Source organism: Macaca nemestrina, chromosome 4 (assembly GCF_043159975.1).
Source record: "Macaca nemestrina isolate mMacNem1 chromosome 4, mMacNem.hap1, whole genome shotgun sequence".
Taxonomy (NCBI): Eukaryota; Metazoa; Chordata; class Mammalia; order Primates; family Cercopithecidae; genus Macaca; species Macaca nemestrina.
The window spans coordinates 63,471,076-63,489,418 of NC_092128.1; the positions used below are offsets into that span (position 1 = coordinate 63,471,076).

Genomic DNA, 18,343 nt, shown 5'->3' on the forward strand with positions numbered 1-18,343 from the left:
CAGTCAAAAATATTTATGTATCCACAGTCTTATTTTTCATAAAAATTCCTTTGGTCCATTTTTCCTTGTATATATTTACACTCATAACTCTAGCATTAATATAATTTTGAAATACAAGCTGAATCTATAAAGGGATCCCTAAACAAATGAATGTGCCATTAAGATTATATATGCATATAATCTCTAACAATTTTCAAAACAGCATAATGTCCTACACATGATGGCATATAATCAATATTCATTAGCTAATTGATAAGTTCATAATGATGCTTCCTAAGAGAGATTTTGTTCTTGAATATAATGGTGTTAATAATAACATTATATTAACCTTACATGTTAATGAATGACATAAGGTATTTTTTACAAAAATCAATAAGTGCAATTAGTTCAAATCTCTACTGAAAAACAAAAGTACCAATACAAGTATCTAGATTATAACTTGAAATTTTTGGATCATTCATTCAACAAATATTTGTTATCTACAATACTCATAATGTTATATCGATATAAACCTAGAAATATACAATGAGCAAAATAATGTTTCATTTTGACATGGAGATTAATGTCTGATTGATTCAGTTACATTTTCTTGATTCTTTTACTTCCAGTAGTTATCATTAACTCTCCACATAAAGGCAAATAGATTATTTAGTGTAATGAATTAATATTTCAAAATACTACATTGCTGGAATGGTGCTGATCATAATTCAATATTTTCCCATGAAATAGATTAATGAAAGACTAGCAAATATTTTATGATCTGATTTAAATATGCCATTTGAAAAAAATTAAGGAAAGCGTTCAATAAATGAGCCATACTAATGCAGGGACAGTCATAACATTTACTCCAGTTTTGTGGTATCTTTCTTATGTATAGTGAAGATAATCACAGATAGGAAAGTCCCTGGTGAGAAAATTTGCAAGCAAAGTGGTTCCGAAACACTGGCTTCATTCGTGGTTACCTGTCTCCTGGTATTAGGATTCCCCAAACAATCCTGTGAGCATTCAAAAATCAAATACCAACCCATCCAGCTTATGCCACAGGGGATCTGAATTTTAGAAAGTAAGTTTTGGAATGTATGCTGGGGTGCTATGTATGGTAATGTTTTCTTAAAATTCATAAACAGGAATATTCCACACATAGAATTAGTAAATCAAAGAAAAGTTAATTGATAAATATTAACTACTTTTAGAATAAATGGCATCAAAAAATTAATAGAATAATTATGTTAAGTGACAATGTTTACATTGTACATTTCAGCCATTTTTAACTATGTTCATTAGCAGTATTGTTATTGATAAGTTTCCCCAGCAGAGGGAAGCATAACCTCATTATTATTTCCATAATAATATGGCATAATGTTTGAATTATGGAAAGTGGGGCATCATTACAATTTTACTCCATTTTAAGTGAAGGTTGGTTGATGTTTCTGCATTTACTAAGCAATTTCGACATTAAATATGCTTTGACATCTTTTAGGAAGCAAAAAATGAATTTGGTATAAAAGGCCCAGTGTAAGGGAGTACCCAACTAGTAATTCAGTGTAAGGATACCCACATTATCTTCTGCTTGACTAGAATGCCCAATAATGATATATTAGATTTATATCATGAGCATAGAAAAGAATCATTTGTAAGGCATATTTTAAGACTATAGTTTTTTCTTTGGTATATTTTAATGAAAATTTCCATTGCCTACTCATCTCAGGTTGCTACTATATGCAAAATGAAGTACTTGCACATGGCTTCTTGTTGTTAATATAAGAAAGTTGAGCTTTAAACCTTGTAAGCATCTAAAATTTTGAATTTATCATCATAATAAAACAAAATTCATGATAATAAAACGTAATTCAGTGTTTTGTGTTCTTTTTTTTTTTTTTTTTTTTTTGAGACGGAGTCTTGCTCTATCGCCCGGGCTGGAGTGCAATGGCCGGATCTCAGCTCACTGCAACCTCTGCCTCCCGGGTTTATGCCATTCTCCTGCCTCAGCCTCCTAAGTGACTGGGACTACAGGCGCCCGCCACCACGCCCGGCTAATTTTTTGTATTTTTTAGTAGAGACAGGGTTTCACCGTGTTAGCCAGGTTGGTCTCGATTTCCTGACCTCGTGATCCGCCCGTCTCGGCCTCCCAAGGTGCTGGGATTACAGGCTTGAGCCACCGCGCCCGGCCAATGTTTTGTGTTCTTTAGCATTTACTTTCTGTAAGATTTTATTTCTCTTCGGCTGCATTTCTTTAAGTATTCCGGGAGAGATGCATACATTGCATGCATGTGCGTGAATATGCATTATTACTTAGGATTTTAGCCTGGTCTTAGCAGGTTGAAAAATGAAAAATGTGACTTACCGTGGTGTTGTAAGTCGGAACAGTGAGTCAGTGGGTCTCCATTTCTTATATCTTGTCGTCTTGTGCGTCTGAAACAATTGCATTTAAAAGGTCTTATTGTATCCTTATTTTTCCATTTTAGGAATTTGTCATAAGAATGAAGAAAAATTTAAAAAATATAGATATCATAGACTCTAGGAACTTACAGGAAGAGATGAATCTACATCCAACCAAAAGACTTTTTTTTAAAACAGTTCATTATACCTGTAAGAGCAGTCTCCAAGATAATCAAAATGGGAAACAAGATCCAAATGTACTAACAACATATTAAAAGTCTTTAAAATAGTGATAACAGAGAATTCATGGCTTTTTCATGACCAGATGTCAATCAATAACAATCTAATGTCTAGAAACTCAAGGCTTAACTTCTGTGGAAAAAGCACAACATTTGAAATAATAATCAATTTTTTTCAATAAAAGAAATTAAACTTTTTCTGATTATTAATGAAGAAATAAGCTTGAAAATTATAATTCACATGAATATTCTCTTTCTCTGAATGCTTATAATAATTCCTTAAATAGACTTTTGTTGAATTTTATAATATTAAGACTAGAAATTATATTTTTAAGCTAGTTTTAAAATTTCTTTTCTTGGTTGTTGTATCGACCTGTTCTTTTTTAAAACCGTTTCTTTTATGATCATACAGCTATGATTGCAAACCAATTTAACTGTGAAGTGAATAAAAGCAACAATAAATGTTGAACTTAAAGGCAAGGCCTCCTCTTGCCAGAGGAATGAAAGAGAGAATAAATGAACTTACATTTAAGAGAAAAGCAAAGTTTGCTTATAAAAAACAATTTCTTCTACATTCTACCCTCAGATCACATGTGAGCTGCAGCACATCGTGAGTTTCCTTTCTCTATGTTTTGCTAATGGTTGCCTGGGAAGGAGGAGGTAGGCTCTAGTCATTGTGGTGCAAAAAAGATGTGAAGTTCCAGGAAGAGGCTAAAAATGGAGACTGGCTATGTGTAACAGACTGGAAAAGATTGGGGGACACTTGCCCAACTGTTTGCTGCTGCTATTTTAATGGGTATTGTTTTGCTGCAAAATTAGTTACCATCCCTAAAAAGAGCTCTCACAAAGTCCATTGAGAATTGCAAATATGGAATTTGTTACTGTATTCATAAATTTAGAAGTCTAAAGTATTTATAGATTTCTATTTGTAGAATTAGTGAAACAATCAAACAGATGTTGCACATTTCAAAATTGAGCCAACAAGAGAACTTGTGAAACACAAACCACAAAGCATTTGGGAAGGCATTTTTCACTGCCATTTAAGCTTTTGAAAAATGCCATCACAAAGAATATACAAATCATGAGGCTTCTAAACATCCTTTTTAAAGACAGAGTGTCACTCATGAAATTGGATTAAGTAAAATCTGTAAGGCATAACAAAAATGTGCTAATGAAAATTCCTTCAATCTTGAATTGTAGGTATACAATAAATACTTTTTAAATATGTAATAACATATAGGTTTTAACTTATTATAGATGTGTTTATGATTTTCTTTTTATCTCTTTCCTTATTAAGAAAAGCTTAAAATTCAAATAGATTATTACTAAATTATATAATATTATAAACTTTCTCATGAAGAAGAAATAATACTCATTTTAGTTCAAACACGAATTCCACTTTTTTTTTTTTTTTTTGAAACAGTCTTGCTCTGTCGCCCAGGCTGGAGTGTGCAGTGATGCAATCTCAGTTCACTCCAACCTCTGCCTCCAAGTTCAAGCAATTATTCTGCCTCAGCCTCCCAAATAGCTGGGATTACAGGCACCCGCCACCACATATGGCTAATTTTTGTATTTTTAGTAGAGACAGGGTTTCACCATGCTGGCCAGGTTGGTCTCAAACTCCTGACATTGTGACCCGCCTGCCTCGGCCTCCTAAAGTGCTGGGATTACAGGTGTGAGCCACGACGTCAGACTGAATTCCACATTTTTAAGTAAAATAAAAGCCACCTAGAGTAAAACGTTTTTGAGAAGCATTAACTTTTAATCTTAAAAAATTTAATTTCACTGCTGTAAAGACTGCATATCACTACTCCTTAAATTACCTACAGTTTCTTTAATCAACAGACATTATCTCCACAGTAAGTTTTATTTTAAATTTGAAATTTCAACAAAATGAATGTTTATATAAAAGTAATACAAACATGTTACCTCAATTCTGAATGTTGAAGGTTTAATAATTGTATTTCTTATATGATATAATACTGCCTATAGATTTAATATTATTAACAGGATACTGTGTTTTAATCCATTGGACTGATTATGTAACAGACTAAATTGTAGATTTTTCTACACTCAGTCAATGTTATCTAAAGTGTGTAATCAGAAGATTTAAGTAGGCATTAGGGCCATTTCTTTGGTTAAATATTTTACCAAATATTCAAGCTGATACAAATGTTGTAGGACATACTTCATTAGCTATGAAAATCTACATTCATGACTTCTTTGAATAAAATAGCTATAATAAAGCAGAGGTTTCATAAAGCTGGTTTTCATTTTATGTTTTAATAGGTTGATATACATGCTGTTAATCTTTGGGCTCATATTAACGAGATACTGTATGTTAATTTCGTCCACCATTCTCATTTCCTAAACCCTGCTAAGTAATGATAGAGAAAGACATCCTTCAGTGAGTAGTAAAGGATACGCTGTTGAAAGGGCTATTTTGTCAAATGAAGGCAAATGAAGGAAGAGTTATCTTAGCAACTTTTATTCAATCACGTCCAAAAAATACTTTTAAATATTATCAAGAGTATATTTAAGAGATATATATGTATATATATGCCGGGCACGGTTGCACACGACGTAATCCCTGTAATCCCTCCCAAAGGCTAAGGCGGGTGGATCACTAGGTCAGGAGATCGAGACCATCCTGGCCAATATGGTGAAACCCTGTTTCTACTAAAAATACAAAAATTAGCTGGGCGTGGTGGTGCATGCCTATAGTCCCAGCTACTTGGGAGGATGAGACGGGAGAATTGCTTGAACCTGGGAGGCAGAAGTTGGAGTGAGTCGAAATCGTGCCACTACACTCCAGCCTGGTAACAGAGCGAGACTCCATCTCACAAAAAAAAAATAATAATAATAATAATAATTATATATATATGTATATGTGTGTATACATATATTATGTGTGTGTATATACATATATACATATATGCATACATATATACATATATATTGCATATGCACAGATATTTTACTACATGGTTTTATGTTTCAAGTTCAAACACTGCAAATGCAAGGTGATACTATAATAACATAATACTTAAATTTTCTTGAAACAAATAGACGTATTTGGGGATGTTAATCAAAATTACATATATCACATATTAAAATGTAATATTTTTTAAAGTAGAAATAAATTATTCTGGACTTTTTATAATTAGGCACCTGTGTATTACCTAAGACTATAAAGGAAAATAAATTCCTTTCTCTGATCATTTTCTGTTCATCCAGAGACATAAATTGCCTTATTAAAGTTTAAAAATGAGACAGAATGTTGCTGGATAGAAATAGAAGAACATGTTTGGAAAACAGAGTATGTTGGTCTAAAGGGACAAGGCTCAGTCTAGATTCCGTTCATGACTTTCTCTGTGACTTTTTTCCTGATTGTTTTAACTATTTGAAGAAAAGAGAAAAAAACAAAACAAGCCCCTCCCTCTGCCCTCACATCTTTTTATTCATTAGAAAAAGTTGATGCACTTATTTGAAGAAAGCTATTTCAAGCTTGGAATCAGATAGGATAACTAGCAAACATTTCATTTATTTTGAATATTGTTCCTACCTCTTTGCAGTGGGAAAATAGCGAGAGCATGAAGAACCATCCCAAGCACAGTAAGGGTCTCGGGCGAGGCAACACTCAGCACAGGCTTTCCCGTAAATATCACACCGGTGTAAAGGGAGCTGGGCAACCCCAGCTGTTGAACCAATATATAGTTGTTGCTGTGGAAAGAATTTACTGTTGTGACAAAAATTATCTTGTTTTTTAAATCTCTTTTTCTCTTAAAAAAGAGTTTATTTATATATAACTTCTCAGAGATAAATTAAGGGTTTAAAAAATCGTCCCTTTATTGATAATTTCTTTAAAGGCCTGCTAGACAAGATGGCAGTTTAAAAAGGAGCAAGAGCAAGTTCTAAATATTTGACTGAAACAGATGTCTTTTATTAAGTGTAAAACAAAGGGAAGATGAAGACAGTAATATACCAACCAATGTAATGTTCAAAGCTACAGTTTTGTCTTTGCAAGTTTGCTTTTTTTACCTTTACTGTTTATAATACTCATACACCAAAATGTCTTTATTACCATGTGTTCCATATTGGCCAGAGGCAGGAATCATTGCTGCTGACTTCTCAGTACCCTATTGTATTGCCTGTGATGGACCGTGCCCTTTCCTATGATATGGGAAGGGGCAAAAGTTTGGTGAAAACTTACATTTGAAAAATCTTTCGGCTCAACCCCAAGAACTGTCTTGCGTTGCACTACCTCCAGGAAGATTACTTTTAAAAAGACTACTAAATAACTACCCTTCAAAAACATCTTTCAAAAGAGGAACTAAGTGCACTCTGGTGCAGTCTGCCAAACCAAAAGCTGAGGTGTTTTGGAAGAAGCATAGGATCGAGCATGAAGGTACCTGGATTCTAGATCTCGCTGCCCATTAACGCCCTGTATGATCTTGAGCTAATCATATAATTTTTCTAAGAATTAATTTCCTTATTAAAATGAACATGTTTAACAGGTCTTTAAAGTATGCATTCAGATAAACATTCTACAATACATTTATTCTCAATTAAATTGGTGGTATTGAAAGAACCAGAATATGGAAGATTTAAAAAATTGTTTTTCTACTAATTCAGGATTTCAGTACAAGTTTTAAAATGCCTTTAACAAAGTTGAGCCAATGTAGCATATTAGCTGCAAATTTATGTAAGCACAAAATGAAATAAAATTATTTTGCAATTTCTCCACATTGGTACCATAGCTCTCTTTTCTTGCACTAGAGGATTCAATCATTGTGGTAAGCCTTAAATAAAACTTAAATAAATACTAAAACATGTAATGGTATACATTGAAAAGAGATCAAAAGTGTATTTTAGTTTCTCTAAATAAGTTTAGTTTCTCTAAATAAAAAGTAAGTTTTAGAAAAGTCGGTCTCTGAACAATGATATGCTTTTTTAATACTACACATTTTCTAATAGTTAACAATGAACATAAATAAAATTACATTTCCAAAGACATTCATTTATAAACTGCATGTATAAGTAACCAGATAAATTGAATGCAGACTGAACTGAAGTACCTATGATAATCTAAGAAAATATTAAGGTTATAGGGAGTGTTTACATAGAAAATACTTCTCTGCTTAAATCTCACCAACTAACTTATACCTTATTACAAGCAAAGTAAATAAGGGGAAATGTAATACAATAAAATCTAAACCATTGTGGAAATATTTATCTTCATTAATATTATTATTCCATTTCACTACATGGAAAAATGAAATTACAGTGTATATTACTAAGTGCTCAATTTTTTGCTATATTCAACTTTTATTATAGTATTGAATTTTGCTGTAAACCAGGACAAATTAGGAAATGATGGTTAAATTCTTTGGGCAAAATAGATTAAGTGTTGTTAAGCTTTCCTTCTCCCTTTCCTTCCTTCCTTCCTTCCTTCTTTCTTTCTTTCTTTCTTTCTTTCTTTCTTTCTTTCTTTCTTTCTTTCTTTCTTTCTTTCTTTCTTTCTTTCTTTCCTCTTTCTTTCACAGCCTCCTTTTTTAAGAATGAACTTACACACTAATGAAAGTAAGCACTTTCAATATATGGACATGTCAATCCGTACATTGTGTTTGCAACTGTTTAGGAAAGCTACTCATCAAGTTAGTCCTACAATCAAAGGATCTCTATGTTTGGCCGATAACTTCTAAGAAGCATGAACAAAATATATATTTATAGATTTTTTTAAGAATATGACATTTAAATAGGAAAAGTGTTATTACCTAAATAACAATATCTAATTATGTCACATTCCTTTAGGGAAAAACAGAGAAATAGTATGTGCAAAGAATAGAAAATGAAAATATGGCAACTGAAATTATTATAACAAAAACCTGAAGTGTGATAAAATGCCAAAAGTAACTATAACTCAATGTCATGTTCATTTTACCATAATTTTGCAGTATTATTAATGAAGTGCAAAAATAATTATGCTATCCACATGAAATATAGGGTAAGCCTTTAGGCACCATTGAACAGAAACCAGTCACTAGTAAGTAACCTGATGTGCTTTTTCTGCCCAATTTAACATCACCACAGGCTCTCTCACTATCCTCCTTAACAAAGTGTGGGGTATAGGAGGAGATGGGTTCATTTATCCAGAAAATTACTTGCAACACTACTTGTCTCTCTTGAAACTACTATCTCACTTTAAAAATGCCCATAAGCCCATAAGCGTGAATGAAATTGAGTCACATCTGAACGAAATCAAATCATTTCCTCCAGTAATGGAAAATAAAGGAAAAAGACACTTTCTTCTCTCACAGTATTTTAAATTGATAGATTGTTTTTCTTTGTCAGTAAAATGTTGGATTAATGTGTAATTTTTAAGTAGCTTTAAAAATGTAAAACAGAAATAAATGGTTTACAAAAATAGATGCAGATTTAATGTAATTAAGATTGGCAATGAGGCTTAGCAGAGAATAAATAAATAATTTTAAAAATCATTACAGGAAAGAATATACCAGTCTAGCTTCCATCCTGGAAATCCCCAGATTTATTTGCCAACCTCTAACAATTTTTAGATTACAAGAACAGGTGAACACATACTTATGCAGTGTTAGATAACAGTATCAGGTCAATCATATCTGTTCTCTGGGTTGCTCTAAATATCTTGGAGATTATCAATCTATTTTGATATGTCTGTGTGGGGAAAGGATGCACACTGAATTTTACTGGCAGAGTAATTTAATGTCTTGTTCAAGGGATAAAGTATGGTCAGAGATAAAACATGTAAATGGTTCAGAAATAAGATTTGCCAAATGATTCTCACTTTACAATTGTGTAAATAAGTTTTTACTCCAGTAAGTGAGGCATACCCTACTTCATTCTGGCTTTTTCTAGTTTTTGTTTTTGTTTTTGTTTTCTGCTTTTTTTTTTTTTTTAAAGTTACCATTGATATACTGACAGAAGAAAATCTAGGTAACATTTATGGAGAAAATATAATTTATTAGACATTAAAACTATATTTGTTTACACATATTACACAGTATTTAGAAGCAATTGACTTTTCTGAAGTGTCTTGCCAAAGCATTCATTCTATATGAATAGAAAGACTATTAACATGTTGTCCTAAATCTTTGAATTCATGAAGTTTTAGAACTTATTTGGCAGTGACCTTTTTTGTTTTCCTTTGATATTTAGGCAAAGTTAAATGCACAATTTGTTTCCTCTAGCATACATTACTACGGGAAAAGTAAAATTAACTTTGAAGTCAAGGTCCTCCAAACACATATAGCCAGTGAATAATTTTGCTAGCTTCTAAAAATGCATTTTTGTTTATATTTGCAAAGTAAGAATCAATTATAATTTTTTTATTCCTGAAATATCACAATGCTATTTCAGTGTATACATACACACACATATATATATAATCAGAAAAGATGAAAATTATTATTGACTATTGAGTAAATTATATTAAAATGACCAAAATACGCTGTAAGTAAAAATTTATAACAAATAATGATCTGGAAAATATGTTTATAGAACACAGATGAGATTGATCAAAAACATGAGGACAATGAAAACTATCTTCAGTTTCTAATCTACTAGCTTATTGTAAGAATGATATTTGTTTTCTCCTGTATTTTTGTACAATTGTTAACAAATCTGTGAAATTTGATAAATAAATAGATGTATCTATTTGAAACACAAGAATTAACAAAATATTGGATATCAATGGTAATACATAATGATAGTACCTGCTTGGTGGAAAGCTCCATTGCTGAAATAGTAGTCGGTTCCTAAAGGAGAAAAAGAAATATGTGAGGTGTTTGGTCAATTAGAACAGTCAGCTATTAGTTAATTAACTGAAGGCACTTCTATTAGTTTTCAGAGAGAGAGAACTTCAGTGTCCACAAGAAGCAATGTGATTGGGAAATAAGACACATGAAAGAAACTACATAGATAAGGGTCAAATATGTGGAGCAGACAATAAGATTGTGTCAATGTCATACAGTCTACATACCTGTAGTTGACCAAGTTGGGGTTATTGTTTGCTAAAATATAAGGGAAAACATGAGCCTGCGCAGTGAGCACAGTGAGAAGGTGTTGGAAAAAACATGTTTTGGACTTGTGTTAGGTGATTGAGGGGGGGTTCAAAGAAGTAGAGCTTTGTTCTACCTTGGATGTTGTCAAAAAGCAGGGGTAATTCTATGGTTAAGTGTCTTCATACATCATTTGGAAGGGAAGAACAAAGTAAGGCTAAAGCTGTGACTGGTGAAGAAGTAGCAATAACTCGTGATAGGCAGGATAGGGTGTATATGGTCATTTTTGTGGTTTGGACAATGTTCTTGTTTTTGTCTGTGGACATGATTACAAAATGGTTTTGCTTTTATCTTGATTCATCATGGTCTCAGAGTGGTCCTTTCTGATGTTGGTATTCTGTGAAAATTGTTCTGTTCAACTGGAGAATGCTGCCTTAGCTGAGAGTGCCAGCCTCATTCCTAACAACACCAGTAACAGCTGATGAGAGTATGTCACTTTCCAGTTGACAAGGACTACAAGAGCTCAGGTGGGATGAGATTACTTCATTATTATGAAAAACACGGTTTCGTGTGCAAGGACTTACACCCAGGTCTTTGCCAGAGAATATAATCTCTTTAATGTCTATCAACAGGTTAACATAGAGGAGTAATAACTAGAAAAGTAACACTCACCAATGCACTTCATTAATTGTTCTATCTGGAGCTTATCATGAATGTGTATAGGCTTGCATAAATAAATTGTGTTCTTTGATATAGGCAGATACCAAACCCTATATAACTGAACACATGAGTTTACATCCTTTAGGTTCACTGTCAACGAACTGTGCTGCAGGCTGTATCTTTCATTCAAGACAAACATGATGAGAAGACAGAGGCTGCTTGTGGGTTTCTGAGAGGTCTGATAAGAAAGAGGCTTAGGTGGAACGAAGGATCTTAAAAGACCTCACTGTGTAGGTGACTGAAGCTACTAAATTAAGTGTGAAGAGTTGGACTCTGGAGCCAAACTGCCAGATCTCAAATTGTGATTCAAATCTGGCCAGAAATGCAGTATTAGGCAAAGTGTGTAAACTTTTTGTAATTCAGTTTTCTCATTTGAAAGTTAGATGGTGCCTCTTACAGGGTTGGTGAGAAGACTGAATGAGTTAATACATGTAAAACAAATTACAAATGTGCTTGGCATATAGTGTTTATTCAGATCTCTCCTCCCTCTCTTCCTCTCTCGTCTCTCTCTCTTTCACATACAGCCACACCCACATGCACACACACACATTTCCATCTCATTTCCTTGCTTTAGTTTTTCTTTTTAGTGCTTATTACCAGTTATATATATATATATATATACACACACACACACACACACACACATTATCTAACACACATTATCTAATAATATATTATTAATATGCCTTAATAATCAATAAATTTTATATAGATACATATAATTCATTTTTTTGTCTTGTAAGTTTCTTCACACTTCCCAAAGCAGAATCTGAGATAAAATCTTGTTTGCAGGTTTGGGGCAAGAGTAAAGAATTAAGGATTGAGAAGGTGGAAAAAATCAATTAAAAAGTGTATTATGGAAGTCAATACTAAGAAAAAAAATCTAAGGATAGTTGACAATGACTCTCCAAATTGTCCACTGAGGTTTGTACCAAGAAAAGTACTTATTCATTCCATTCCACATTCCATGCTCTCAGGGGGTTAAGTCTCCCACAGCCCCAGCTGTGACTCTAGCTTGTTTTTTGGCCTGCCGGGGCATAAAGAAAAGATTCCTCATAGGAATCAGAAGTGAGGTGAAAGGATGTGAGGAGGCAGCTGAGGCATCTCACGTGTCTTTCCAATTGCCTGTCCCCCTCAATTTGGGACAGAGATTTTGGCTGTTTATTTCACAGCCATATCCCTAGTACCTGGAATTATGCCTGGTATTTACAAGTTCTTAATACATATTTGCATGAATGAATAAATGAATGAACAAATTTTTTACCAATGTTCCTCTTTCTCTCCTCTCTTCAACTTACCCCACTATACTCTCTTTCTTCCACTTAATTTATATTTAAGATAAAGATAGCCGTTCTATTAAGTCTTTCTTTGTTTCTTATAGCTTAGCTGGAATTTCTTCAAAAATAATTTAGAATAGTCTACACTCACTGCTTTTGCTTGTTCATCTCTCATCCAATGCCTTCCCTGCTCAACCCACTGAGTCTAACTTTTATTCTAGAGAGGTGGCCTACTATCTTCAGAGGCAGAAATCACCAATGAACTGGGTATTGCTGATAGGACACTTTTCTGTATCCATAACTATTATTAGACTTTGTTTTATATGTTACTATTGACGACTTATTCTTTCTTGACTGCTTCCTCTAATAAATTCCATTATGCCTTGGGATTCTTTATTAATTATTCCTTAATGACCTTTAACACAGTCTTCTTCTCATCCTCCAGCCACTCCTAACATATTTACTGTTCCTTGACTACTCCTTTCTACTCTCCTTTGGATGCCGTTTTTCTTCCCTAGTAAGCTCTTGTGTTTTTGTTTGTTTGTTTGTTTGTTTGTTTGAGACGGAGTCTCGCTCTGTCGCCCAGGCTGGAGTGCAGTGGTGCGATCTCGGCTCACAGAAAGCTCCGCCCCACCGGTTCACGCCATTCTCCTGCCTGAGCCTTCCAAGTAACTGGGACTTACAGGCACCCACCACCAAGCGCTGCTAAATTTTTTTTGTATTTTTAGTAGAGATGGGGTTTCAGCTTGTGTTAGCCAGGATGGTCTCGATCTCCTGACCTCGTGATCCACCCACCTCAGCCTCCCAACTCTTGTGTTTTTAATTACTCCCTATGTGCTATAGAACTGCAAATCTCTACTTCAAACCTGATGGATGAGCTGAGAACAGAATTTTCTTAACAAATTTAAGACAATCTGCCTGAGACACAAATGAAAGAAATGATTTAGGAGGTACATTAATGTAATGGTATAATTTAGAGATTTTCCATAGTTTCCCATTTTTATAGCTTAAATGATTTATATTAATTATTAAATATAATAATTTTACACAAAAATCATCAATAATAAAGACAACTATGAAGAAAGGAATGTCTATCAACTTTTTCTATGCAGAGATATAATCTTTAGAATTTAGTAGCCTCAACTCAAAAACTAAGGGCACAACGTATCATGGATATTCAGCCTTAAAAAAAAAAGTTGAAGACTGTATTTAGGTTTGTATAATATTAGAATCAATAACCAAAACAGAAAATTTAGAAGAGTAAGGAAAATTTTCCACAGATACTTCTTTCATTCCAACAATTTCACAGGAAAAATAGTCATGCGGTTATTAAGGAGCTTATTTCATGAAGACTTTTATGACGTAAAGTTTACAATGAAATTTCAAAGAAAGTGTTTCTTAGGCAGAGAAGTATTAACAGCTAATGTAATTGAAGTGAAATTAGCTAGCTCTAAGTACTTTCAAAAATGAAGGCGATTAATATTTATACATTTCATGTTCCTTAATAATACAAAAAACAAATATCTATAAGGTAGATAAAAAAATATTTCGTTTATGAATGGTAAAACATAAAAGAAACCCTAGTACGTTGTGTCATATTAAGATTTTAAGGTTCTTAAGATTCTAGAATCCATTAATTAAAGGAACCTTATTTATTATTTAGACCAGGAAATTAATAACAGTTTGGAATAAGATGAACTATATGCTGTCTGTGGTTGAATTTTAATAGACAATATATTAAGATGATATTCATTTAAATAAGCTATGGGGATTTTTTTCTGAGAAATAGCGGGTAGTGAATATGACTTCCATTTAAAACAGATGTAGCTTCATAAGCATGTTTTCATGAAACTGGTTTCAGTTGCATTTAATTGGTGTTCAAGTAAAACTAAAATTAAAACTTAGCATCTTTTCAAGGCTTTCTATGACTCCAATTTACAATTTTTTTCAGATATGTTAATCTAGTCCTTATTAAACTTTCTCACTTGCAAAGCTTTTCAACCTGCTGATCCCAGGAGATTCTGACACAGCCTGTTGGATGCTAAACACAAGGGCACTTTTTTAGAATGAGTTAATAGACTAGGTTAGGAAAGTATCAATTATGTTTTCATTTGAACAAAAATTAAACTCTTTCATTTGTCTGCTCAGCTGTTCATGGAGTATTTCACAAATTGGGTTTAAAATGTGTTATCAGTGTAACTGCCTTGCAATTCCATGCATTCAGTAGAACTATAAATAAAGCCCACTGTCCTAAGAGCATTGCAACTTGATATAAACTTTCAGTTTCAAAACTAAACCCTCTTTGATTGTACTGGAAAGAAAATCCCAAACTGACTAGTTAAATAGAAATCAGCATAAATTAGGCTTTTGTATCTTCTGAGTATTTTTATAAAACAAGGTATATGTATGGAATTTTCAAGCATTTTAAAAGAGATTTTCATTTGTATAACTAGTTAACAATAGCTACCATTTACTAGTAATCTTTTTTTTTTTTTTTTTTTTTTGAGACGGAGTTTCACTCTGTCGCCCAGGCTGGAGTGCAGTGGTGTGATCTCAGCTCACTGAAACCTCCACCTCCCAGGTTCAAGCGATTCTCCTGCCTCAGCCTCCTGAGTAGCTGGGACTACAGGCATGCGCCACCATGCTCAGCTAATTTTTGTATTTGTAGTAGAGACGGGGTTTCACCATATTGAAAAATCACTCTGGTGTCAAACTCCTGACTTCGTGATCCTCCCGCCTGGGCTTCCCAAAGTGCCAGGATTACAGGCATGAGTCACCGCACCCAGCCTTTACTAGTAATCTTAATTTTAAAACAAAACACTTTTTAAAAGTATTTATAATCACAGTCTTTATTGTCAGACGAAAAAATTGAGGCTCAATTGACTTTAACGTGTTCAGAATCACATAATAAATACGATTGAAATTCAGGTTTATGATTGCAAATCATTTTTGGAATTAGGCTTGTTTCTTAGTACTTTAATGTCATTTAGGGTATTTTATAGCAAATCAAAGTCATTTTTAGAGTCCTATACCAATGCCAGTTTTATTTCACCTCTTATTACTTATTAAAAATTTTACTCAAAAATGAAAATGTTCATTACTAAGGAATATTTTTCTTTCTATACTCTGATCGAGATTTGATTTCACCCCAAATAAAAGTATATTGGATGTAATTGAAACCACTGGAATATGTGTGATTAGTCAGGGTGTTTTCCTGAAACCAACCTCAAAGTGGGAATGGGTGTAGTATTGGTTTTAATTCATGTATTTATATGAGGTTTGGTTATTCATTCTGTCAAGAACACGTAATGAACATGGTCTCGTGAAGATGATAATATGGTAAAATTAACTGGTTGGGTATCATTAAATGTCTTTAATAAAATCCAAGAATATCAGATACTACCACTACCCTAAATCTTTAACTTTTCTATTTACCTTGTCAAATAATCCCTGACCTTTTTTATAGTATTTTATTTTAAATGGATTGCCTTACATGGCTCAAATAGAAACAAAGAAACAGTAAAATTTGTCTGCTTATTTCACTGTATATAGCTATGGCTTTAATGTGTTGTGGGGTTTTTCTTCCTTCCCACTGTAAAATTAAACAAAGTTTGACAGTGAAATATTCCAATTGCTAGACCACAATATATGTATGAACTTTGCCTGATAGAATAGAATGTTGAAAGTAAATATTTCTCTAAACTCTGCCCAAATATGTTTTGTCTACTTGAGTGCCAAAGAAATAATAATGACAATAATGCATAGCAGAGACTATAGAAGAGAACTCAAATGGTTTTCTATCAAAGGAATATTGTTCACGCACAATCTCTTTCCAAAATTGTAAAGTCCGAAACAAGCATTTCCATGCCAGCACAATAGTATTCATTTGCATTTAATTGTTACAGATTGATAATAATGAAACATTTTTTTTTTTCTTTGAGATGGAGTCTTACTCCATCACCAATGCTGGAGTGCAGCGGTGCAATCTTGGCTCACTGCAATCTCCATCTCCCAGGTTCAAACTATTATTGTGCCTCAGTCTCCTGAGGAGCTGGAAATACAGGCACCCGCCACTACACCCAGACGATTTGTTGCATTTTTAGTAGAGATGGGGTTTCACCATCCTGGCCAGGTTTGTCTGGAACTCCTGACATCGTGATTCGCCCGCCTCGGCCTCCCAAAGTGCTGGAATTACAGACGTGAGCCACTGCATGATATCTTAAATGCTACACAAATGTCATCTAATAGCTATCAAAGGTATAAGTCGGTTATGTATTTCTCTGGAAACTGCAAAAAGCTAAAAAAAAAAAAATCTAATAGATATTAAATACTTTTACCATCATGTATGGGTTGATGACAGAGATACATTCTGAGAAACACATTATTACGTGATTTTTGTCATTGTATGAAAAATCATAAAGTACACTTACCTACTACCTAGGCTAGATGATACAGTCTGTTGCTCCTAGGATACAAACCTGTATAGCATGCTACTGTACTGAATATTTTAGGCAATCATAATACAATAGTATTTGTGTATCTAAACATAGAAAAGGTACAATAAATGTATGGTCGAAAAGATTTAAAAATGGTACACCTGTGTAGGGTATTTATCATGAATGGAGCTTGCAGGACTGGCAGTTGCTTTGGTCAAGTCAGTCAGTGAGTGGTGAGTGAATGTGAAGGCCTAGGACATTGCTATACACCACTGTAGACTTTGTAGTCACCATTTTTCTTTCTTCAGTAATACATTAATCTTAGCTTTCTGTAAATTTTTTACAATATAAACTATTGAATTTTTAAAACTTTTTGACTCTTTTGTAAAAACACATAGCTTAAAACACATATTATACACCTGTCCCAACATGTTTTCTTTCCTTATATTCTTGTTCTATGAACTATTATTGTATTTAAAATTTGTTATTATTATTTTACTTTTTTTTTTTTTTTTTTTTTTTTTGAGACGGAGTCTCGCTTTGTCGCCCAGGCTGGAGTGCAGTGGCCGGATCTCAGCTCACTGCAAGCTCCGCCTCCCGAGTTTACGCCATTCTCCTGCCTCAGCCTCCGGAGTAGCTGGGACTACAGGCGCCCGCCACCACGCCCGGCTAGTTTTTTTTTGTATTTTTTAGTAGAGACGGGGTTTCACCGTGTTAGCCAGGATGGTCTCGATCTCCTGACCTCGTGATCCGCCCGCCTCGGCCTCCCAAAATGCTGGGATTATAGGCTTGAGCCACCGCGCCCGGCCTTATTATTTTACTTTTTAAACTCCTTTTGTTAAAAATGAAGACATAAACACATACACTAGCCTAGGCCTACACAGGGTAAGGATCATCTATCTATATCTCTGTCTTTCACCTCCATGAAGGACCTCAGGGTCAATAGCACATATATTTGATATCTCTATATTATAGGAGATAACACATTATCTCCTACAATAACAATGCTACGTTCTGGAATACCTCCTGAACGATCTGCCTGAGGATGTTTTATAATTAATTTTTTTATAAGTAGAAGGAGTACAATGTAAAATAACAACAGAAAGTAAACTATTGAAAATGTTAGGCAACAGGAAATTTTAGGCCCATTATAATCTTATGGGACCACTGTCATATGTGGGATTTATTCTTGTCCATAATGTTGTTATGCAGTGCATGACTATACTCGCAAGATTGTTGATTTCCAACATCTC

The 18,343-nt window shown here is 33.6% G+C and overlaps 1 protein-coding gene and 1 long non-coding RNA gene across 5 annotated transcripts in view; one reads left to right on the plus strand and one right to left on the minus strand.

Moving 5' to 3' along the window:
- The window catches only part of LOC139362785 (uncharacterized), a 112,008-nt gene extending 109,411 nt beyond the window's left edge, over window positions 1–2,597 (plus strand). The window contains exon 4 of the long non-coding RNA XR_011622100.1: window positions 2,466–2,597. This is a non-coding gene — a long non-coding RNA (uncharacterized lncRNA). The remainder of the gene's footprint in view (window positions 1–2,465) is intronic.
- Window positions 1–18,343, minus strand: part of LOC105475417 (semaphorin 3A) — a 539,208-nt gene that overhangs the window by 20,355 nt on the left and 500,510 nt on the right. For all 4 annotated transcript variants that reach the window (XM_011730630.3, XM_011730633.3, XM_011730632.3 and 1 more), the window contains 3 exons: window positions 10,373–10,414; window positions 6,184–6,341; window positions 2,345–2,412 (listed from right to left, as the gene is read on the minus strand). In XM_011730630.3, the coding sequence (XP_011728932.2) occupies window positions 2,345–2,412; window positions 6,184–6,341; window positions 10,373–10,414 (268 nt within the window). The remainder of the gene's footprint in view (window positions 1–2,344; window positions 2,413–6,183; window positions 6,342–10,372; window positions 10,415–18,343) is intronic.